The sequence below is a fragment of the Haematobia irritans genome, chromosome 1 (assembly GCF_050003625.1).
Source record: "Haematobia irritans isolate KBUSLIRL chromosome 1, ASM5000362v1, whole genome shotgun sequence".
Classification (NCBI taxonomy): Eukaryota; Metazoa; Arthropoda; class Insecta; order Diptera; family Muscidae; genus Haematobia; species Haematobia irritans.
This window is the reverse complement of record NC_134397.1, coordinates 179,571,083-179,596,935: the sequence shown is the minus strand read 5'-3', so window position 1 is coordinate 179,596,935 and position 25,853 is coordinate 179,571,083. Positions and strand designations below refer to the sequence as shown.

At 30.2% G+C, this 25,853-nt stretch overlaps 2 protein-coding genes across 3 annotated transcripts in view; both read left to right on the top strand.

The window, feature by feature from the left end:
• The window catches only part of Calx (sodium/calcium exchanger 3), a 640,265-nt gene that overhangs the window by 188,426 nt on the left and 425,986 nt on the right, over positions 1 to 25,853 (top strand). The window contains exons 1-2 of one of the 2 annotated variants that reach the window (XM_075292193.1): positions 21,105 to 21,507; positions 22,343 to 22,590. The exons of the other annotated variant lie outside the window; for it this stretch is intronic. The gene's annotated coding sequence lies outside the window, so the exon portion shown is untranslated. Of the gene's footprint in view, positions 1 to 21,104; positions 21,508 to 22,342; positions 22,591 to 25,853 lie in introns of those variants that run through there. 2 annotated transcript variants of the gene reach the window in all.
• LOC142233354 (uncharacterized) lies at positions 7,305 to 8,246 on the top strand. The gene is made up of 4 exons (XM_075304254.1): positions 7,305 to 7,508; positions 7,565 to 7,723; positions 7,841 to 8,069; positions 8,140 to 8,246. Exons 1-4 carry the CDS (start codon positions 7,422 to 7,424, stop codon positions 8,244 to 8,246), a joined length of 582 nt encoding a protein of 193 aa, XP_075160369.1. The 5' UTR covers positions 7,305 to 7,421.

Genomic DNA, 25,853 nt, shown 5'->3' with positions numbered 1-25,853 from the left:
GTCATATACTAGCACAATGTACCAAATTTCAAATGACTCGGATGAAATTTGCTCCTCCAAGTGGCTCCAAAACCAAATCTCGGGATCGGTTTATATGGGGGCTATATATGACTATGGACTGATATGGACCACTTTTGGCATGGTTGTTAAATATCATGTACTAACATCACGTACCAAATTTCAACCGAATCGGTTTAATTTTGCTCTTCCACGAGGCTCCGGAGGTCAAATCTGGTGATCGGTTTATATGGGGGCTATATATTATTATTGACCGATGTGGACCAATTTTTGCATGGTTTTTAGAGACCATATACCAACACCATGTACCAAATTTCAACCGGATCTGATGAAATTTGCTTCTCTTAGAGGATCGGCAAGCCAAATTTGGGGGTCCGTTTATATAGGGGCTATATGTAATTATGGACCGATGTGGACCAATTTTTGCGTGGTTGTTAGAGACCATGTACCAAATTTCAGCCGGATTGGATGAAATTTGCTTCTCTTAGAGGCTCGGCAAGCCAAATCGGGGGAATCGGTTTACATGGGGGCTATATATAATTATTGACCGATGTGGACCAATTTTTGCAATTTTAAAGGGGGCACAAATCTCAAAGATTCATGCAATGAAAAATGTTTTTATTGCTAAGATTAGATTTTTATACCCACCACCATAGAATGGTGACGGGGGTATAATAAGTTTGTCATTCCGTTTGTAACACATTGAAATATCGATTTCCGACTATGTATAGTATAACATATATATTCTTGATCAGGGAGAAATTCTAAGACGATAGAAGCATGTCCGTTTGTCTGTCTGTCGGGCTGTCTGTCTATTGTAATCACGCTACAGTCTTCAATAATGAAGCAATCGTGCTGAAATTTTGCACAAACTCGTCTTTTGTCTGCAGGCAGGTCAAGTTCGAAGATGGGCTATATCGGTCCAGGTTTTGATATAGTGCCCATTTAAACCGACTTCCCGATTTTGGGTCTTGGGCTTATAGAAATCGTAGTTTTTATCCACTTTACCTGAAATTTGAAATCTAGAGGTATTTTATGAACATAAATAGGTGTGCCAAAAATGGTGAGTATCGGTCCATGTTTTGCTATAGCCCCCATATAGACCGATCTCCCGATTTTACTTCTTGGGCTTATAGAAACCGCAGTTTTTATTCAATTTACCTGAAATTGGAAATCTAGAGGTATTGTAGGACCACAAATACGTGTGCCAAAAATTGTGAGTATCGGTCCATATTTTGGTATAGCCCCCACATAGACCAATCTCCCGATTTTACATCTTGGGTTTATATAATCCGTAGTTTATATACAATTTGCCTGAAATTGGAAATTTATAGGTATTTTAGAACCATAAAGAGGTTTGCCACAAATGGTGAGTATCGGTCCATGTTTTGATATAGCCCCCATAGGGAAAATCTACATATTAAAGATTTCAAATCAAGACGTTATTTTTTACACACTTACAAGATATGTTAATGATTCCTCTAAAACTCAAACAAAAATGGTTCTTAAATTTATCTTCGTGAAGTGTACTGGTTGAACTGCTCTGCTTGATCTGTCCTCAAACCTCCCTGAAATTTCCTCCTAATATTTGATTCATGGTAGTGGGTATTTAAGATTCGGCCCGGCCGAACTTACTGCTGTATATACTTGTTTTATATTAAAAAAATCTTCCTTACCATTGTGTAAAATGCTTCCTCTGAAATTTAATGTTCATACTCTTTCATAATAGTTGAATATTTTTATTATGTCCTCACATTTTTTCCTTGGCACCGTTTTTTACTATCCCACTCAGTCTCTGTTCTCTTGTTCGTCGTTCAACATGGTTTTTAATTGTGAACAAAGAGACCTTTTTCTGGTCCAACACAAGGATGATTTCATTTCTATCGTACTGTATATGAAGGCTGAAGTACATTTAAAATTTGTAATTATATATTAACATGTCCAAATTTTATTTTATAAAAAAACTTTTCTCAATTTTTTTATAGAAAAAATTCCCAAAATTTTATTCCTATAGAAAATTTTCGCAAAATTTTATTTCTAAAGAAAATTTTATAACATAAAAATTTTATTTCTATTGCAAATTTTCTCGGGAGGTTCAAGTGTAGTTCACTTTGGGTTGAGTGAATTACCCGAATTTATTCTGATAATTGGTTGATAGTTTTGCTGCAAGTAGATGATGCTGATGAGGAATGTGGTAATTCCGAAACAGCTGTACATCCAACCATCTTGCAGTCTATAGGGCTTTGCCCAAATAAATTTGACAAGCATACTTTTCCTCTGTTGGTTAAGCTACACTTGTAGTTTAGTTAATGCATGGCTTTAAGATGAGATCAAAAACAACAATAATAAATTTTATTTCTACAGAAAATTATGGCAAAATTTTATTTCTATAGAAAAATCTTACATATTTTATTTTTATAGAAAATTTTTTAAAAATTTTATTTTAAAGAAAATTTTTTAAAAATTTTAAATTTATAAAAAATTTTATTTTTAAAGAATTTTTTTTTTTAATTTTATTTCTATACAATTTTCTTTTATTTTTCTATAGAAATAAAATTTTCACACAATTTTCTTTATAAATAAAATTTTTGACAAAATTATATGTGAAGATAAAATTTTGACAAAATTATCTCTAAAGATAAAATTAAGGCAAAACTTTCTATGGAAATACTGGTAGTAGAAATAGGAAAAAATTTCTATAAAATAGAAATTTTGAGAAACAATTTTTATAGAAATAAAATTTTGACAAAATTTTCTTTAGAAAGAAAATTTTGACAAAAATCTTTAAAAATTTTATTCTTATAGAAATTTTTTTACGAATTTTATTTCTATAGAAAAATCTTTAAAAATTTTATTTTTTTTTTAATTTTATTTCTAAAGAAAATTTTGTAAAAATTTTATTTCTATACAAAATTTATTATTTTCCTATAGAAATAAAATTTCGACACAATTTTCTATAAAAATAAAATTTTGACATAATTTTCTGTGAAATAAAATTTTTACAAAATTTTTGTATAGAAATATAATTTACGAATTTTATTTCTATAGAAAAATCTTTAAAAATATTATTTTTTTTTTAATTTTATTTCTAAAGAAAATTTTGTAAAAAAATTATTTCTATACAAAATTTATTATTTTCCTATAGAAATAAAATTTCGCCACAATTTTCTATAAAAATAAAATTTTGACATAATTTTCTGTGAAATAAAAATTTTGACAAAATTTTGTATAGAAATAAAATTTGGACAAAATTATCTTTAAAGATAAAATTTAGACAAAATTTTCTATGGAAATAATAAAAGTAGAAAAAATTTCTATAGAATAGAAATTTTAACAAAAAATTTTTATAGAATAGAAATTTTGAGAAAAAAAAATTATTTCTTTAGAAAATTTATGAACCCGTGTAAAAATCGGTGGATCTGGTAATATATAATTATATCAAAATTTATCTAATTATATCTGATCATATATGGTTGCAGATATGATTAGATCTATATAGATATGACACATATAGTGTTATATATGATTAGATATAATGTCAGATCTCAGGATATATATTGTTATATCTAATTATATAAACAATATCTAATAAGATATAAATGTATATATTTATATATGGGATCATATCCAATTGCATCTAGCATATATTGGACCATATCTAATAGTACATGTATGACAACAAATCAAACACTATTTTTGGAAATATAATTTTTTTTATTTTTCACATTTTCTATACTACCACTTTTAAATTATTTGGCGTTTTACATACATAGTTTTCAATTTGCACAACGTGTTCAATTTCTTCCACATCGCTAAGTTTAATTATTTCAATTGTGCTTGTACTAGAAAAAGGTACAATATGTCTAACAAACGTTTTAGTTTTTTTATGTTGTATTCGATTACTTCGATTAACATCAAAAACATTTAAAAAAAAATAAAGTTCATTGCAATATATAAAAAAACAACTTATGTGGCCATATATTTCTTTGTCATTTTTATGAACTAAGCGTATTGTGTAATTATTTGTTTTTGTTTTCTTGTATAGTAATGACGTATAGATAACATTGTCTATTTGACACCTAGAGAAAAATATTAATGTTTTCAAGTCTTTAAAATAGGTATTTGCAATATTTGACTCTTGGGAATTCAGTTCATAATTTACACTTTTTCCAAATGTATGAAATACATGTGGTTTCGAAAACGATAATTGTGGTACTTCAAACATTTTGCGCAGATTAATTGCACCTTCTGATATCTTTAGATTATTCATTATTTCCTTTCCTAAATTCTTAGTTCCATGTGCAGTTTTCGCCAATACACCATTGTGAGACTCGAAAGGAAATGCAGACGTCGCCCACAGTGGGCCCCATCTTTCCACATACAGGCACATATGCAACAATTGATGCACGTTATATGTCATACAATGTTTTCCGTATATTTTCTGAAACTCTTTAACAAAGTACTTTAATAACACATCGGTATCTTTCAAAGTCTTGTTTGAGATTTTTCGCAAAAGTAAATTATGTAAACATACAACAAGCAAAATCCAATGTTGGTAATACTCTTCTGGCAGAATTGAGGAAAGCGTTGGTATTGAGTAAAAAAGTATCCAATAATACATTTCAGTTGCTTTGTATGTTTGAAATAGACTTAGTGAACGAGGCATTCTGGCAAACGCTTGGAGCGGTCGAATATTTTTTAACCGCTTGTCGATCTTAGTTATATATTTGGATATTCGCCATGGACCTTTTTTTGTCAACCAAAGATTTAGTACTTGTTTACCGATACCCAACAAAACCGAATGCATATACTCTGGAAATACACAAGTTCCTAAATCTAAAGAGGGAAGGGATGACACAATTGTTTGACCTTTTACGCCTTTTTCGTGGAACAATTTTACTCTCTCAACTTTTAGTGCTTGAAGGCGCATGTTTTGATCTGTTCTTAATTGTAGATTTTCTTTGTATGGGTAAAATCGAATATTTCTGGTTCGTGTGGCATTTTTGCATGACTTAGTTTTAATTTCGCAAAGATTACATCCGTACTTGCCATTAAAGTTTAGTATGTTTTGTACTTGGGACCTTGCTGGCGCATCAGCTACAAACAATGGCGCATGTATTTTAGAAATGTTGTATTTTTTTGTTTTGGTATCACACCACCTTATACCTCTGGAAAGTTGATTTAATTTATTGCAGAATGGTTGCAGAAACAGATTCATTGTGGGTTTTAAATCTGTGTGATACCATAGTCCAATGGTTATAATATAATTTGATCGCAAATGTGGGGGTATCTCTGCAATTGTGAACATAAGCGGCCAACAGTTACTTTTAGAACTTTTCGAAAGGGAAATTCCATCTGTATATAATATAAGAGTCAAGTCGTATGTGTTTCTGTTCATGTTTACTCTTTTGTACTCTGATCCATCTATAATATCTGTAATACAACCTTCTTCTGACTCGTTTTTATATTTTTTTATTATATCACCAATATGTTTTGTTTCAAATAGAAGCCTCAGTTGCTGAACCAGATCAAGTTCGAAGAAATTGCATATATTATCATTTCCGCACGACGAGCATATATTAATAGATTTCGTTGTCAAATACACAAGACAGTCCACGCAATAATAGTGCTCAATGATCGAAATGGGATCAAATTTATTCTCGCGATATTTAAAGAATTTGTGCAGCGTCTTAGGCATCAAATTATCTCCTGGCAACATCTTTCCTAAAAGCTGAAGTTGGCACAACAAAGCAGTTTTTGTTAAGTTCTGAGAAAGCCACATATCCACGACATTAAATACTGCTTGGTCCAACGTTATATCACTGCCTCTATAAAGCATACAGGATTCAACGCTATCTTCTTCTAAACTTTCTTCGTCTTCACTTTGTGAATTGCTTGTGGAACTATAAACGGAGCATGAGTCAGATTCACTTTCTGGATATTCATCATTTTGATCTTCACGTTCTTCCAAACTTGAACAGCTATTATCTTCCTCATCCGACCAATTTTCCTCACTGCTGGTATCATTTTCATCAAAAAACAAAGCATTCTTATAGACCTCGTCATCATTGTTGCTATCTAGAGTCTCCTCATAATTTAGATCTTCTTCCCCCATGAAGTTCTTATTATGTTCTTCCCAACGTTTGCGAGTTGAGTAAGGAAGCTAAAATAGTTAATTAACATATATGAATTTGAATATATGCATTTGAATATTGGGCTTAATTTACTTACTGTCGCTTTAGATTCTTTTTCCCAGGCTTTATACCGCTTTGGGCTTGGTTCGTATTGCAAGCTGTCTTCCTGTGATGTAGAACTGATATTTTGTTTCCATCTTCGCAATGTCCTCCTTGGAATCTGTAACCAATTTAAACAAGTTATATTTTTTTCCTTGTGTATCGTTGTACTTACCTCTTGCGAAGAATTATACTTATATTTTCTATATATTCTTTTTTGCTCCATATCTTTAATCCATATCAAATTAGTAGTATAAAAAAGTTTGTTTACATCTTCACATTGTTGGAAAAAAATGCACACAGAAAAGTACAGAAATTTTGAAAAGTACCCTAAATTTAAGTGCTTTCGTCCTACTTTCAAAATGAAGATACATAGTTTTTTTTGTTATAAGATTTCAAGCCTGTTTATTTATCGAAGAAAGAAAGAATATCGCAAGCGTATCATTGCGTTAAGGCATAAGTTTCAACAACACCTATCCCAATGCGGATAAAATAAAATATCAAACATTTGAAATATACTACGATTCAACAATTTTTCAAACATAGCCAGAATTATTTTTATTTTTTTGTTATTATTATTAATTACAAATGTATATTAATTTGAGGACCATTATATTGAATTCTACTGTTGAGGATTTCTCAAGTTGAAATGTTCTCTAATTCTTTTAAAAACATGTTTGAAAAAGTGTTGAATTTTAGCATTTTTCAAACGTTAACGTTTTTGAATTTGAATTTGGACTAACTTTCATTTGCGGCTAATTTAAGAAATAATAACATAAAAATAAATAATATATAATAAATAAAATCGCAATAAATAATTAATATATAAATATAATAAATAAAATTGCACGTTATCATTCATACTTTTTCATTTTAAGTAAAATAGAATTTTTCAGTAGTTGCTTTAGATCATCGTTTGGGTCATATTTGGCCAAAATCGAAAAAATGTACCACATAGTACAATTATTTGCAACTCTGATATATAAATACCACTTTAGATACACACATTAAATGCGCGACAGTTTCTGCGGCTGTAACAGTACACATAAACGTTGGCGTTTCATTGTGCGTCGATTAAGTGCCATTTTGAAAATCATTTACAGAAACATAAGCACACATGCGTAGCTGGTTGGCGTTATTAAAGAAAATAAAGAAAAAAATTTAATAAGAATGTACAAAAATAAAAAAATAAGAAACAGCGGGCAATCGCAAATAAAAAAAAATATTAAAAGACGTGTAAGTACGTCCAGCGACGAGGTAAGTTTAGTATTTCGGTATTATATTTTTTATAAACTTTATTGTTTTTCGTTCAGGAAGATGAAATGGTTCTTCTACGAAGAAAAATCAAAGAGACAGAGGAGCAACTCGTTGCCTTAAAGGAAACGCAGGCTTTGCCAGCAGTAGAAGAATCTTCCCAAACATGTGATGATGATGATGATGAGCAGCTTCTAGGAAGCAAATTTCATGAAAAGGTAATTGTTGGTTTTCGATCAAAACCCACCTTGTTTCTTGCCAAAATAAATGAACATAGGTCATAAAATTATATTCTTTTCAACATATCTAGGAGTTTAATCTTTTTATCTTTATAGATGATATGCATAGGCAATAATATTTATTGTCGTGCCATCATCCATAATATGGCGTTGGGGACATCCCACAAATCGTCGCATGTGGCGCGGAAGCTGTTGGAAGGCGTTTTCAAAATAGACATTCTTAAAAAAGCCACGCTGACTGGACAACCTCCAAGGGCACAAGGATTGGAACGTCAATTGGAGCCAGTTGTTGCTCTTAATTATAAAGCCAGGGAGGCAATTATTGGTAAGTATATACATATATACTAAACTTACAAATTTCAAATGTAGTAATAAATTCTTTTTTCCGTCTTTAGATTTTTCGTTCCGGGTTGCAAAAGAGAGGAATTGGGAGCAACAATCCAAGAAGGACGTTGAGAGAGCAATGTCGCAGCGTCTTGGGGAAATCAAACGGCGCCAATAGTGAACACTTTGATGTTTTGTTTTTGTTTTTTTTTTTTTTCTTTTTTTATTGAATTCTTACAATTTAGTTCTTTGTTTTATTGAAGTTCCTAGTCATATGTGAAACGTATGATGATCTCAGTTATACTTTTATTAATATAAGTCATAGTACATAATATAATACAGTTTGTTTTATTGTTTACGGTAATATTATGTGCAACGGGTAGGTTTTTGAATTTGTAGATCAAATTATATATAATTAGATATATTAACATCTAATTATATCAAATTAGATATAATTAGATGTGGGCCAAATTTGAGATCTGGTCAGATCTAATTCCTTTAGAATTAGATCTGATCAGATATTACCATTTTTCGGATCTGACCAGATCTGACTAGATATACTACCGTATCTAATCAGATATGACGGTAGATCTGATAATATCTGGTCAGATCCACCAATTTTTACACGGGAAGTAACCCCTAGTTGGAGAGGAATATTTTTTAAATTCTACCAAAACATTAAGAATAAATCAAGCAAGTATATACGGCCGTAAGTTCGGCCAGGCCGAATCTTATGTACCCTCCACCATGGATTGCGTAGAAACTGCTACCAACGACGGTCATCCACAATTAAATTACATGGCAAGGCATCTAAAAACTGCTTAATTGCAAGTTAGTCCATGCGGGATATATTGTAGACAAAAGAAAGCTCGATTAAATACGTATATACATGGACGAAAAATACTTTTTTTCATATGTTTGGGTGTAAAAATTATATGTTTGGAACACACATTTTTTAACTCAATATTTTTAAGTCAAACATATAATGTTCATAAACTAGCATAACATGTTTGGGACATGTATGTTAGAACATATTATGTTTGGCACATAAAATGTTTTTAAATATAATATATTAATTTAGAAATAACCCATAAACATATATGTGTTTAGAAAGAGAGAACTAGAGAGTATGCTGCAAGTAAAATAATTGAAGTAACCAATTGGTGCCTTAAAAATATATCCACACAAGCAAATTTCATTAAAATTTTATTCTACTAGTGTATGCCCTAAGGTGAAACATAATATGTTTGAACAATTCAAACAATACTTTGTTGAGACCAATCCTGAAAATATATGCTTGAAGCAAAATGTGCTTGGTGTATATGTTACAGAAGCGATTTTTTTTTTGGAGGGTGTATTCAGTTCTTGACCGGTATATATAGGGAAGAAATAATTACGGACCGATATAAACTTTTGCGCGGTAATTATAGAGGCAGAAATGAAATATGTCACTTTATATGCACCCTCACAAAAAATCGCTTCTGTAACATATACTCCCAAACATATTTTGCTTCAAGCATATACATTTTTGGGTATTGCAAAACATTTATATGTTTGATCTCTTCCAATATATAATATGTTTGAAAGCATATTGGTCTAAACAATATATGTTTGGGTAGTCTAAGTTCCAAACATTTTGTATTTTTGCATCCAAATTCAATAATGTTGTCTTCCAAAAAACTATATGTTCTTATGTGAACATATAATATGTTTGGAAACATTTTGAACCCAAAAATATTATATGCTTAAAAAAAATTCTCCCAAACAATATTGTGCTCAAAATTTTATTTATTTATTTATATATTTACAATCATAATGAATTATGAAAATAAACAGGTTATATAGGTGCTAACAACATCGGTTTTCGACCTGAAAGCTCAAAATTTTGTTTCTGCCCAATTGTATATTCCCCGACATCTTTCTCACTTCCACGAAATTTTTTAGTTCTTAGCACCTTTTCCTGTAATACAAACATTGTAGAAGAAATTATTCAATTTTATGATTTTTTATACCCTCCATCATAGGATGGGGGTATATTATTTATACCCTCCATCATAGGATGGGGGTATATTAACTTTGTCATTCCGTTTGTAACACATCGAAATATTGCTCTAAGACCCCATAAAGTATATATATTCTGGGTCGTGGTGAAATTCTGAGTCGATCTAAGCATGTCCGTCCGTCCGTCCGTCCGTCCGTCTGTTGAAATCACGCTAACTTCCGAACGAAACAAGCTATCGACTTGAAACTAGGCACAAGTAGTTGTTATCGATGTAGATCGGATGGTATTGAAAATGGGCCATATCGGTCCACTTTTACGTATAGCCCCCATATAAAGGGACCCTCAGATTTGGCTTGTGGAGCCTAAAAGAGAAGCAAATTTCATCCGATCCGGCTGAAATTTGGTACATGGTGTTGGTATATGGTCTCCAACAACCATGCAAAAATTGGTTCACATCGGTCCATAATTAAATATAGCCCCCATATAAACCGATCCCCAGATTTGGCTTGCGGAGCCTCAAAGAGAAGAAAATTTCATCCGATCCGGCTGAGATTTGGTACATGATGTTGGTATATGGTCTCTAACAACCATGCAAAAATTGGTCCATATCGGTCCTTAATTATATATAGCCCCCATATAAACCGATCCCCAGATTTGGCGTGCGAAGTCTCCAAGAGAAGCAAATTTCATCCAATCCGGTTGTAATTTGGAACATGGTGTTAGTATATGATCTTTAACAACCGTGCCAGAATTGGTCCATATCGGTCCATAATTATATATAGCCCCCATATAAACCATTCTCCAGATTTGACCTCCGGAGCCTCTTGGAGGAGCAAAATTCATCCGATCCGGTTCAAATTAGGCACGTGGTGTTCGTATATGGTCGCTAACAACCATACCAAAATTGGTCCAATCACACAAAAATTGGTCCATATCGGTTCATAATCATGGTTGCCACTAGAGCCAAAAATAATCTACCAACATTTTATTTCTATAGAAAATTTTGTCAAAATTTTATTTCTATAGAAAATTTTGTCAAAATTTTATTTCTAGAGAAAATTTTGTTAAAATTGTATTTCTGCAGAAATTTTTGTCAAAATTTTCTTTCTTAGAAAATTTTGTCAAAATTTTTATTTCTTTAGAAAATTTTGTGAAAATTTTATTTCTATAGAAAATTTTGTTAAAATTTTATTTCTGTAGAAAATTTTGTCAAAATTGTATGTCTACTTTGTCAAACTGAATTATATTGGATCGATCTTTTTTGATTTAATATATACGACGTATGGACTTACATACAATTTAGAAGATGGTGCTAGGAGGTTTTAAGATACCTTACCATCGGCAAGCGTTACCGCAACTTAAGTGATTCGATTGTGGATGGCAGTGTTTAGATGAAGTTTCTACGCAATCCATGATGGAGGGTACATAAGCTTCGGCCTGGCCGAACTTACGGCCGTATATACTTGTTTTATTTAATTTTACCTTTTGCCGGACGGGGATTCGAACAGCGGACCACACAGTTTGTAAGGATCAAAGAAGTAGCTGATCAATTGCCCAAGGAAAAATAAAATGTTAATTTTGTAATAACAAGCAACAACCACCAACTTAATTCAATATCGCTCCCTGTTAAATGGCGCTCCAAGCTACTAAACACATATATGTTTATAGGCTATTTCTAAATTAATATATGTTTGCATCGAAGCATATTATATTTACAAACATTTTATGTCCCAAACATAATATGTTCTAACATATTAACATATATGTCCCAAACATGTTATGCTAGTTTATGAACATTATATGCTTGCACTCAAAAATATTGTGTTTAAAAATTTGTGTTCCAAACATATAATGTTTATAGCCAAACATATGAAAAACAGTCCTTTTCATCCGTGTGGGGGCTATATACAATTATTAAGACGAGTCTGCCAAAAATGGTAAATATTTTACAGTTTGGAAAATTGGTAGAATTCTTGATGTTTTGGAAAATTTTGCAAAATATTCCTTCCAACTTCATAAATTTTCTGAAGAAATAACATTTTGACAAAATTTTCTATAGAAATAAATTTTTGACAACATTTTGTATAGAAACTATATTTTGACAAAATTTCCTAAAGGCATAAAATGTTGACAAAATTTTCTATTCAAATAAAATTTTTATAAAACTTTCTATGGCAATAAAATTTTGTTTTTATTATTTATGGCTCGAGTGGCAATCGTGATTTTTCTGTGATTGGGGATCGGTTTATTTGGGGCTATATATAATATAGATCGATTCGGACCAATTTTGGCATGGGTGTTATCGGCCATACACTAGCGAAATCTACCACATTTCAACCGGATCGGATGAAGTTTGTTCCTTCAAGAGGCTGCGGAGGTCAAATCTGGGGATAGGTTTATATGGGAGCTATATATAATTACGAACCGATATGGACCAATTTTTGCATGGTTGTTAGAGACCATATACTAACACCACGTACCAAATTTCAACCGATTCGGATGATATTTGCTTCTCTTAGAGGCCCCGCAAGCCAAATCTTGGGACGGTTTCTATGGGGGCTATATATAATTATGGACCGATATGAACCAATTTTTACATGGTTGTTAAAGACCATATACCAACACCATGTACCAAATTTCAGCCGTATCGGATGAAATATGCTTCTCTTAGGGGCTCCGCAAGCCAAATCGGGTGATCGGTTTATATGGGGGCTATATATAATTATGGACAGATGTTGACCAATTTTTGCATGGTTGTTAGAGACCATATACCAACACCACGTACCAAATTTCAACCGATTCGGATGATATTTGCTTCTCTTAGAGGCCCCGCAAGCCAAATCTTGGGACGGTTTCTATGGGGGCTATATATAATTATGGACCGATATGAACCAATTTTTACATGGTTGTTAGAGACCATATACCAACACCATGTACCAAATTTCAGCCGTATCGGATGAAATATGCTTCTCTTAGGGGCTCCGCAAGCCAAATCTGGGGGTCCGTTTATATGAGGGCCATACGTAAAAGTGAACCGATATGGTCCATTTGCAATACCATCCTACCTACAGCAATAACAACTACCTGTGCCAAGTTTCAAGTCGATAGCTTGTGTCTTTCGGAAGTTAGAGTGATTTCAACAGACGGACGGACGGACATGCTCAGATCGACTCAGAATATCACCACGCCGCAGAATATATATACTTTATGGGGTCTTAGAGCAATATTTCGATGTGTTACAAACGGAATGACAAAGTTAATATACCCCCATATCCTATGGTGGAGAGTATACAATTTATAGAATAATTATAAATAAATAAATATTTTCATTTCAACCCAATTTCATATGATAATAAAAACGTCCCGTTTCATAGTCAAATTCTTTCAACATCCATAATGACATCCCTAAGACCCCATCTAATCATTACTTCGCACCCTCAAAAGGGGGTGAATTCGATTGTGTTTAAATGTTCAAAATTATCTACAGCGATCTTCCAACCTGTCCGGACGATAACCCATAAATTCAACTAAAAACAAAACATGTTGAGATTTCATGCTATCTGTAAATATTTGTATCTTCCCCTTCCACCCTTTCCTTTTCCACCTAATTGGTAGAGTGGTTCTTGTTGTTGTTATTGTTTAATAGTGAAATACTGGTGGTCAGTGAAATTCATAAAATTCTATAATAGTTGAAGTGCAACAGATACGATAGACGGAGCAAGTGTGCGTAATTAATTTTTTATCTACAATATCGAGACACGAATAAAAACAAAACCTCAACCGGTGGTGGTGGTAATCTTGAACGATGGAACGATGTTGTTGGTCCGCTCCGAAAGCATGGATGGACACGATAGAATCGTCGTCATGTCATCGTCATATACATTGGCTTGTTTGACCGTAGCAATGTGCCGGCATTTTGAGCTATCAACTTCTGAAGTGTATATAGCAACGTGCTTCACATACACACTCTCTCTCTCTCTCTCGCTCTCCCTGTGGGAATATAAATTTTCTCAATTTTTTTCTTAAAACATACAAATACGACTCGTTAATACCTTTCACATAATTGTCGTAATGTAAGTATTGAGCAAAATGATGAGAGGCAAAACATTCTTTCAGATATATCAGTGAGACGAAGGGGGGACCATCTTCCCCACATTAAGATCTAGTTATTTTCCTCCTGTTATTAGGAAAGGAACTAGCAAAAAGAAAACGAACGGTATTATATTTGCCACTTCATAATTTTTTTTATAGAAATCGAACGTGTCCTTTGAGCCCTGGAACTCTAACCGCCTTCCTCAAAAAAAAAAGTAAAATAAATACTCTCAACTTAAGAGAGGTAACCTTTCATGTCCAGTCAAAAAATATGAGAAAATTTATTACCACCCCGGAAAAAAGTCACCTGAACGCAATGACAATATTCTTTTCGTATGCAGATATTGTCACAGCAAATAAGTCCAATACAATTTGATGCAAATCTGTTCCCTGGCGCAAATGCCATCCGTACCGTCTAATATGTCCAAATTGGTCCACACCGCCCCATAATTATATATAGCGCCCATATAAACTGATCCCCAGAGTTGACTTCAGGAGCCTCCTGGAGAAGCAGAGTTCAGAGTTAGTAGATAGCAGAGATGGTCTGTATCAAACATTTTAAGGTTTGCGACTGTCGCAAAGTTGTAAACGTCGTAAACGTCACATACACGTCGTAAATGTAGAAAAAGTAGCAAACGTCGCAAACTCCAAATACTTCAGACACTTCAGATAGCCAGCGAATGATATCCAAGATGATGATATATGCGAAGAAGTTTCAATTCTCAGGAATGTTCATAAAATTATTAACGAGTTTAAAAAACTTAAGAATATAGTTATTTCAATTGGAAACTCGAAGCCAAAATTATTATAAACTACTCGATGGTGCAGTAAACGTGACGGTCGATACTCGCTCATAGTCAACCTCTCAAAAATTACTGCAGAGACTGGAAGGAAGAAAAACTACTTAAGTCTTATAGTGAAGTGAATTCCTGTTTAAAGGGTGATACGGTCAAAATTTCGTCAAGGGAAAACGCGTGTAAATCGGTGAAGTCGTTTATTTAAAAAATCAAATTAAATTTCTTTTTCAAGTTCAATTAGTAGAAAATTCAGGAAAAAATATTCAGTTAGGCTTTCGCTTTTCCAAATCCGAATTGCCGGGCCTCACGCTTGACACCTGCCATCAGATTTTGTACAGCCACCTTGTCCACCTTCTTCGCCGCAGAAAGCCAGTTTGCCCTGAACTGTTGCTCGTCCTTAGCAGTTTTTTCCTTGGTCTTCTTTAGGTTCCGCTTGACAATAGCCCAGTATTTCTCAGTTGGGCGGAGCTCTGGCGTGTTGGGAGGGTTCTTGTCCTTGGGAACCACCTGCACGTTGTTGGCGGCGTACCACTCCATGGCCTTTTTACCGTAATGGCAAGATGTCAAATCCGGCCAAAACAGTACGGAACAAGCGTGTTTCTTCAGGAAAGGCAGCAGACGTTTATTCAAACACTCTTTCACGTAAATTTCTTGGTCGACAGTCCCGGAAGCTATGAAAATGCTGCTTTTCAAGCCACAGGTACAGATGGCTTGCCAAACCAGATATTTCTTTGCGAACTTTGACAGTTTTATATGCTTGAAAATATCTGCTACCTTTCCCCTTCCTTTTGCCGTATAAAACTCCTGTCCCGGAAGCTGCTTGTAGTCGGCTTTGACGTAGGTTTCGTCGTCCATTACCACGCAGTCAAACTTCGTCAGCATCGCCGTGTACAGCCTCCGGGATCGCGCTTTGGCCGTCGTATTTTGTTTATCATCGCGATTTGGAGTCACTACCTTCTTGTAAGTCGATAGTCCGGCTCGTTTTTGGCTCGATGCACGGTTGTAGACCGGCAACTCTCTTTGTCGTCTCAGCGGCTTCCGGTTTTCGATTTCCCCCCGATCCAGACTTCTTGGCTGTCGACAAACGTTCCCCAAACACTTTAATTACATTTGTAACGGTTGATTTGGCAACTTTTAGCGATTTTGCCAGCTTTGCGTGCGATAAGTTCGGATTTTCGCGATGCGCGAGCAAAATTTTGATACGCTGCTCTTCTTGCTTGGACGGCATTTTGACAACTGAAGAGTGAATTCCAAAATCAAAATAGGAGAAACATTTTACACACACACACCTTCAAAATGAGGGGTGTTCAGGTTTTTTTAAATGCAAAATTGAAAGAAATACGTCAAGTTTATATTGACCAAATTTTGACCGTATCACCCTTTAACATTTTGACAAAATTTTCTATAGAAATAAAATTTTCCATTTGTTTTGTTTTGTTATTGTTGGTTTTGTTCTTTAAGCATTGTTGTCGTTTTTTTATTTCAGCTTAAAACCATACATTGACTAAACTACAAGAGTAGCTTAACCAACAGAGGAAAAGAATGTTTGTCAAATTTATTTGGGCAAAGCCCTATAGACTGCAAGATGGTTGGATGGACGCACGTTTCGGAATTACCACATTCCTCATCAGCATCCTCTACTTGCAGCAAAACTATCAACCAATTATCAGAATAAATTCAGGCAGTTTATTAAACCCAACAAAAACCACACTTGAACCCTCCGAAAAAACCCTCCTCTGTTGGTTAAGCTTCTCTTGTAGTTTAGTCAATGTATGGTTTTAAGCTGAAATAAAAAAACGACAACAATGCTTAAAGAACAAAACCAACAATAACAAAACAAAACAAATGGAAAAAGAAGAGGAGGCACGCTCAAAATAAACCCAGCCATGTGAATTCAAATCGATGATTTGACAGTGGCATAGGAAAAGAGATATGTTTGTTTCGAATTTATTTGGCATAAGCCGGCTATCAATGTAAAACCTTTTTTCGGAGGGTTCAAGTGTGGTTTTTGTTGGGTTTAATAAACTGCCTGAATTTATTCTGATAATTGGTTGATAGTTTTGCTGCAAGTAGAGGATGCTGATGAGGAATGTGGTAATTCCGAAACGTGCGTCCATCCAACCATCTTGCAGTCTATAGGGCTTTGCCCAAATAAATTTGACAAACATTCTTTTCCTCTGTTGGTTAAGCTACTCTTGTAGTTTAGTCAATGTATGGTTTTAAGCTGAAATAAAAAAACGACAACGAAATAAAATTTTGACAAAATTTTCTATAGGTATAAAATTTTGACAAAATGTTCAATAGAAATAAAATTTTGATAAAATTTTCTATAAAATTAAAATTTTTATTTTTTATTTCTGGAAAATTTTGTCAAAATTTTATTTTTATAGAAAAATGCGTCAAAATTTTATTTCTATAGAAAATTTTGTCCAAATTTTATTTCTATAGAAAATTTTTTCAAAATTTTATTTCTATAGAAAAATTTGTCAAAATTTTATTCCTATAGACAATTTTGTAAATTTTTATTCCATTGTACATTGTATTCCTGTAGAACATTTTATCAAAATTTTAATTTTATAGAAAATTTTGTCAAAATTCTATTCCTATAGAAAATTTTATCAAATTTTTAATTTTATAGAAAATTTTATCAAAATTTTATTTCTATTGAACATTTTGTCAAAATTTTATACCTATAGAAAATTTTGTCAAAATTTTATTTCTATAGAAAATTTTGTCAAAATTTTATTCCTATAGAAAATTTTGTAAATTTTTGTTCCATAGAAAATTTTGTCAAAATTTTATTTCTATAAAAAATTTTGTCAAAATTTTATTTCTATAGAAAACTTTGTTAAAATTGTATTTCTATAGAAAATTTTGTCAAAATTTTATTCCTATAGACAATTTTGTAAATTTTTGTTCCATTGTTCATTGTATTCCTGTAGAACATTTTATCAAAATTTTAATTTTATAGAAAATTTTGTCAAAATTCTATTCCTAGAGAAAAATGCGTCAAAATTTTATTTCTGTAGAAAATTTTGTCAACATTTTACTTCTATAGAAAATTTTGTCAAAATTGTATTCCTATAGACAATTTTGTAAATTTTTGTTCCATAGAAAATTTTGTCAAAATTTTTGTTCCATAGAAAATTTTGTCAAAATTTTATTCCTATAGAAAATTTTAGTTCTATAGAACATTTTGTCAAGATTGTAGTTCTATAGAAAATTTTGTAAATTTTTGTTCCATAGAAAATTTTGTCAAAATTTTATTTCTATAGCAAATTTTGTCAAAATTTTATTTCTGTAGAAAACTTTGTCAAAATTGTATTTCTATAGAAAATTTTGTCAAAATTGTATTCCTATAGAAAATTTTATCAAAATTTTATCTCTATTGAACATTTTGTCAAAATTTTATACCTATAGAAAATTTGGTCAAAAATTTTTTCAAAATTGTATTTCTACAGAAAATTTTGTCAAAATTTTATTCCTATAGAAAATTTTGTAAATTTTTGTTCCACAGAAAATTTTGTCAAAATTTTATTTCTATAAAAATTTTGTCAAAATTTTATTTCTATAGAAAACTTTGTTAAAATTGTTTTTCTATAGAAAATTTTGTCAAAATTTTATTCCTATAGAAAATTTTGTAAATTTTTGTTCCACAGAAAATTTTGTCAAAATTTTATTCCTATAGAAAATTTTATCAAATTTATAATTTTATAGAAAATTTTGTCAAAATTTTATTCCTATTGAACATTTTGTCAAAATTTTATTCATATAGAAAATTTTGTCAAAATTTTATTCCCACAGAAACTTGTGTCAACATTTTATTTTTATAGAAAATTTTATTCCTATTGAAAGATGTGTCAAAATTTTATTTCTATAAAAAAAATTTTGTTAAAATTTTAGTTTCTATAGAACAACGTGTTAAAATTTTATTTCTGTAGAAAATTTTGTCTACATTTTGTTTCTATAGAAAATGTTGTCAATTTTTTTCTAAAGAAGATTTAACAAAATCTTTTATTCCTATAGAAAATTTTGTCCTGTAGAACTTTTATCAAAATTTTAATTTTGTACAAAATTTTGTCAAAATTTTATTCTTATAGAAAAATGCGTCAACATTTTATTTCTACAGAAAATTTTTTCAAAATTTTATTCCTATAGAAATTTTTGTGCAATTTTTTTTGTTTTGCTATAGAAAACTTTGTCACAATTTTATTTCTATAGAAAATTTTGACGAAATTTTATTTCTACAGAAAATTTTAAAAAATTTTTATTTTTATAGAAAATGTTGTCTACATTTTATTTCTATAGAAAATTGTATCAAAATTTTATTTCCATAGAATGTTTTATTCCTAAAGAAATTTTTGTCAAAATTGTATGCCTATAAAAATTTTTGTCAAAATTGTATTCCTACGAAAAGTGTCATAATTTTATTTCTATATAAAATGTTTTCGATATTTTATTTCTATAGGAAATTTTGTCAAAATTTTATTTCTATAGGAAATTTTGTGAAAATTTTATTTCTGAAGAAAATTATGTCAAAATTTATTTTATTTTATTTAATTTATTATTTCTATGGAAATTTTTTTAAATTTTTTCTATAGAACATTTTCTCTTTTTTTTTCTATAGAAAATTTTGTACATTTTTTTCTGTAGAAAATTTTGTCAATTTTTTTCTATAGAAAATTTTTTTCAAAAATTTTGTTCTATTAAAAATTTGTGATGTACCTCTTAGTTGATGAGGAATATTTAGCAAAATTTATCAAACCATTAAGAATTCTACCAATCTACGAAACATTAAAAATCTAAAATTTTTGGTAGAATTCTACCGACCATGGCAACAATGGTTCTAACCATAGCCACTTGTAGGTTTTTAGCTTGATTGAGTTCCATCGCGATTAACTTTATTACTGTATTTTAAGGATGTGAAATCCTAGTGCTTACACACAAAAATTTTTTTTCTGATTCAATAACGAAATTAATTGATCCAATTAATTTTTTAATTGAAATGTCTTCAAGCACAGAAATGATAGTATCAATTAAAAAATTAATTGATCCAATTAAAAAATTAAATGATACTACTAATTTGTGTAATTGATTTTTATTTCAATTAAAAAATTTGTTGAATCACTTAAATTTTTAATTGAATATTTTTTAAAACTCAATTAAGATTTTAATTGGAGAAATTTTCGTGATTTTTTTTTCTGTGTAAGTCAATATTTTTTTCAGTGTATTTAGATTAATTATACATCGCTTTGTTTTGGCATGATTACATTGGCAGGTTAGGTTGGTTAGGTGGCAGCCCGATGTATCAGGCTCACTTAGACTATTCAGTCCATTGTGATACCACATTGGTGAACTTCTCTCTTATCACTGAGTGCTGCCCGATTCCATGTTAAGCTCAATGACAAGGAACCTCCTTTTTATAACCGAATCCGAACGACGTTCCACATTGCAGCGAAACCTCTTAGAGGAGCTTTGAAACCCTCAGAGGTGGTATAATCCACAGCTGAAAAACTTTTTGGTGTTCGGTTGAAGCAGGAATCGAATCCACGACTTTAAGTATGCAAGGCGGGCATGCTAACCATTGCACCACGGTTGGCAGGAGCTTACAACGAAATAGTCACACAAAAGACACTTCTAATGTCAAACAAAAATAACCACCTACAATTTTGGTAAATTTGGTGTCCCAAAATTACGGATGCCAGTTCTATGGTATCAGGATAATATTTCCTTCAGTGTCGAGAATTGAGGATTTATTTAGTTATATAATAATAAAAAAATATTTATGCTAGTTAACCTCGTCTGGTTCCAATACGTTGTTACTTTTCCCCTATCTCACTTAACAGACCACACATTACCCTATATCACCAGGCCTACTAATACAATACGCCCTCCGCCCCCAAAATACAATGCTCAGCCGAAAGTTAATTCGAAACGCCGGTGTCTATGGCCATTCATCAGTTGCGCCCACCTCGACTCACCTTGTCTTGCCTGTATACTCTGACTGCCCATATCTTTTAGCATACTGTGAGATATCCCCATATGAATTTTGTTTGACTGACGACTGGCTAGCTAGCTAGCAGCTAGCTGGCTGCCTAAAAGACCCTCTAAAATAATTCTGCTCATTTCAGTTGGCAATCTGTAACGTAGTTGTGCGGTTCACTTCCCCCATAGCCCCGTGTGTGTATGTGAAATCGTTGCAACTCGCTTCAGAACTGGACTCGTTAGCGAATTTTGCGAAAAAGCTAAATTTTCCCTCTATAGAAAAGTCCAGTGGGTTCATTTCCAGAGGAGCTAACAATTTTGTTATTTTTTTCTTTCGCCTACGAAATACAAAAAACCTCGTCGTGTATATGGTCTAACGGAGACCAGAAACTAAGAAACAAAAAAAGTAAAACAGAAACCCATTTCAAAAAAAAAAAAGTCCCCCTGGTTTGTCTGGTGTTTAAAAATATCTTCGAAGGAAAAACGAAAATTTTACATTTTTGTGTTCAGCATAATTTTGAGTGTGCCCGATGCTGCCATAGGCATCACTGGTGTTTATGTGTGTGAGTGTTTCGTTTCATTTCATCTCATATTGTGTGAACACATATGGACACACAGACACACACACACGAACTCTCACTGTATCTGCTAGATAATTTTCCTTCGTCTCGTTAGTGTATAAACATCTATGAAAATACGGTAGCCAATATTTAGGCTGCGGTGTGCAGTGTGTGTGTGTGAGTGTGAATGGCGGTCTGTGTCGATTTGTTTTTGTGTTTGATGTGTGCGTTAGCATATTAAAATTGAATTCAAATTTATTATTAGAAAAAAAATGAGAAGAAAAATTAAAATGAATTAAACAAAACATTCTATACAGAGATCTCAAGTCTCGAGTATATTTGTGTGTGTATGTGTGCATCTCTCTATATCATGAGAAAGAGAGCAAACCTATGTCTTGTGTGCTTTAAAAAAAAATATCTAAACGAAAACAAATTACATTTAGTCCCCCCGCCCCCTTGACCATCAAAAACAAAATGATTGGATATTTAAAATTTTGTAATTTTGTTTATTAGATTCTCGCTTGTAATAATCCATAATAAATTCGAATAAAACAGCATCAACCTCCTTTATGGTGATAAATTCACCATTGGATCTCCCCAAATCAAAGACCAATCATCACCAAAAAGATAAAGTAACAAAGTGATATTTTGCTTATTTGTGAAAAAACAAATTTCCAATATTCCATTACCAAAATTACTCTGATTTATGCGCGTGTCTAATGTTTGTTAATTTTTTTTTTTGTTTATTTATCTTCAGTTTTTTTTTTATTTATCCCCAAATCATTTTTTATTTGTTTTCATTTTTTCGTTTTGTTTATTTTCTTTTTCGTCCATGCAGATAAACGCGTATTCGGAAGTAATTAATAAACTTTTAATAGAACTCATCAATAATAATTTTAACAACAACCAACAATCAAAAAACATCAAATCAAAATAAGCCCAAAAGGCTATAAACAATAACTTTTCAGTCTTCGAATTAACAGCCATCATCAATTCAACAAGCATTTTTTTATGGTGCTCATCGTTCTAGTTTCTTTTGTGTTTTTTGTTTTCTTTTTTCAATAATTTACTACAACAAAACTTTTGGTGAGTATAATTTGTATTGTAGTTTATAACTATACCCATTTTTATTGATGAAATTATTATGTTTATGAATTTTTAGTAGATGAGTAATTTGTGATTTTTTTTTTGTTTTGCATTATATAGCTTTTTTATTTTAAGTAAAACCATTTTTATACCATATGAACCTTTTTCCAATCAAATGAAACCTTTCACAATTTATACGAAACCTTTTTCAAATCAAAGTAAACACTTTTCAAATTGAATAATGTAAACTACGTTCACTTTAGACTTTTTGAATTTTCCTTTTTTGTTTTTTGTAAAACTGCACTGAAAAAATAGTAACCTAATGTAAAAGTTTATGCAGCCCAAATTTTAAGATACGAAATAAAATTTTAACAATTTTTAAGATATAGAAATAAAATTTAACAAAATTTTCTATATAAATACAATTTTGACAAAATTTTCTATAGAAATAAAATTTTGAAAAAATTTTCTATAGAAATAAAATTTTGACAAAATTTACAATAGAAATAAAATTTTTACAAAATTTTCTTTGAAATAAAATTTTTATAAAATTTTCTATAGAAATAAAATTTAACAAAATTTTCTATATAAATACATTTTTGACAAAATTTTCTATAGAAATAAAATTTTGACAAAATTTTCCATAGAAATAAAATTTTGACAAAATTTTCTATAGAAATAAATTTTGACAAAATTTTCTATAGAAATAAAATTTTGACAAAATTTTCTATAGAAATAAAATTTTGACAAAATGTTCTATAGAAATAAAATTTTGACAAAATTTTCTATAGAAATAAAATTTGGACACAATTTTCTATAGAAATAAAATTTTAACAAAATTTTCTATGGAAATAAAATTTTGACAAAATTTTTTATAGAAATAAAATTTTGACAAAATTTTCTATAGAAATAAAATTTTGACAAAATCTTCTATAAAAATAAAATTTTGACAAAGTTTTCTACAGAAATAAAATTTTGACAAAATTTTCTACAGAAATAAAATTTTGACAAAATTTTCTATAGAAATAAAATTTTTACAAAATGTTCTATGGAAATAAAATTTGTACAAAATTTTCTATAGAAATAAAATTTAGACAACATTTTCTATAGATATAAAAAATTGACAAAATTTTCTATAGAAATAAAATTTTGACAAAATTTACTATAGAAATAAAATTTTGAAAAACATTTTCTATAGAAATAAAATTTTCATAAAATTTTCTATAGAAATAAAATTTGGACACAATTTTGTATAGAAATAAAATTTTCTATAGGAATACAATTTTGACAAATTTTTCTATAGAAATAAAATTTTGACAAAATTTTCTATGGAAATAAAATTTTGACAAAATTTTCTAGGAAATAAAATTTTGACAAAATTTTCTATGGAAATAAAATTTTGACAAAATTTTCTATGGAAATAAAATTTTGACAAAATTTTCTATGGAAATAAAATTTTGACAAAATTTTCTATAGAAATAAAATATTTACAAAATTTTCTATGGAAATAAAATTTTTGCAAAATTTTCTATAGAAATAAAATTTTTACAAAATTTTATAAGAAATAAAATTTTGACAAAATTTTATAAGAAATAAGATTTTGACAAAATTTTCTATAGAAATAAAATTTTGAACAAAAAATTCTATAGAAATAAAATTTTTACAAAATTTTCTACAGAAATAAAATTTTGAAAAAAAATTTTAATAGAAATAAAATTTTGAAAAAAAAATTTTCTACGGAAATAAAATTTTTACAAAATTTTCTACGGAAATAAAATTTTTACAAAATTTTCTACGGAAATAAAATTTCTACAAAATTTTCTATGGAAATAAAATTTTTACAAAATTTTCTATAGAAATAAATTTTTTACAAAATTTTCTATAGAAATAAAATTTTGACACAATTTTCTATAGAAATAAAATTTTGACAAAATTTTTTATAGAAATAAAATTTGTTGTTGTTTTTTATTTCAGCTTAAAACCATACATTGACTAAACTACAAGAGTAGCTTAACCAACAGAGGAAAAGAATGTTTGTCAAATTTATTTGGGCAAAGCCCTATAGACTGCAAGATGGTTGGATGGACGCACGTTTCGGAATTACCACATTCCTCATCAGCATCCTCTACTTGCAGCAAAACTATCAACCAATTATCAGAATTTTGACAAAATTTTCTATAGAAATAAAATTTTGACAAAATTTTCTATGGAAATAAAATTTTTTTAATTACAATTTTCTATAGAAATAAATTTTTTACAAAATTTTCTATAGAAATAAAATGTTTACAAAATTTTAAATAGAAATAAAAGTTTGAAAAAAATTTTTCTATAGAAAAGTCACTTCTAATGTCAAACAAAAATAACGACCTACAATTTTGGTAAATTTGGTGTCCCAAAATTACGGATGCCAGTTCTAGGTGTCAGGATAATATTTCCTTCAGTGTCGAGAATTGGGGATTTATTTAATTATATAATAATAATAAATATTTATGCTAGTTTAACATTCCAATGTCAGTTTCCAATACGTTGTTACTTTTCCCCTATCTCACTTAACAGACCACACATTACCCTATATCACCGGGCCTACTAATACAATTTTCTATAGAAATAAATTTTTTACTAAATTTTCTGTAGAAATAAAATTTGGACAAAATTTTCTATAGAAATAAAATTTTTACAAAAATTTCTATAGAAATACAATTTTTACAAAATTTTCTATAGAAATAAAATTTTGAAAAAAATTTCTATAGAAATAAAATTTTGACAAAATTTGCTATGGAAATAAAATGTTTACAAAATTTTCTATGGAAATAAAATTTTTACAAAATTTTCTATAGAAATAAATTTTTTACAAAATTTTCTATAGAAATAAAATTTTGACAAAATTTTCTATAGAAATAAAATTTGGACAAAATTTGCTATAGAAATAAAATTTTGAAAAAAATTTTCTATAGAAATTAAAATTTCTATAGAAACAAAATTTTGACAAAATTTTCTATAGAAGTAAAATTTAAAAAAAAAAACAATTCTATAGAAATAAAATTTTGACAAAATTTTCTATAGAAATAAAATTTTGACAAAATTTTCTATAGAAATAAAATTTTGACAAAATTTTCTATAGAAATAAAATTTTGGTAGATTATTTTTGGGGATATAGACCAATTTTTGTGTGATTGGAAGTCCGTGTATCTGAGGGCCATATATAACTACAGACCGATATGGACCTAGTTTGGCATGGTTCTTAGCGGACATATACTAGCACA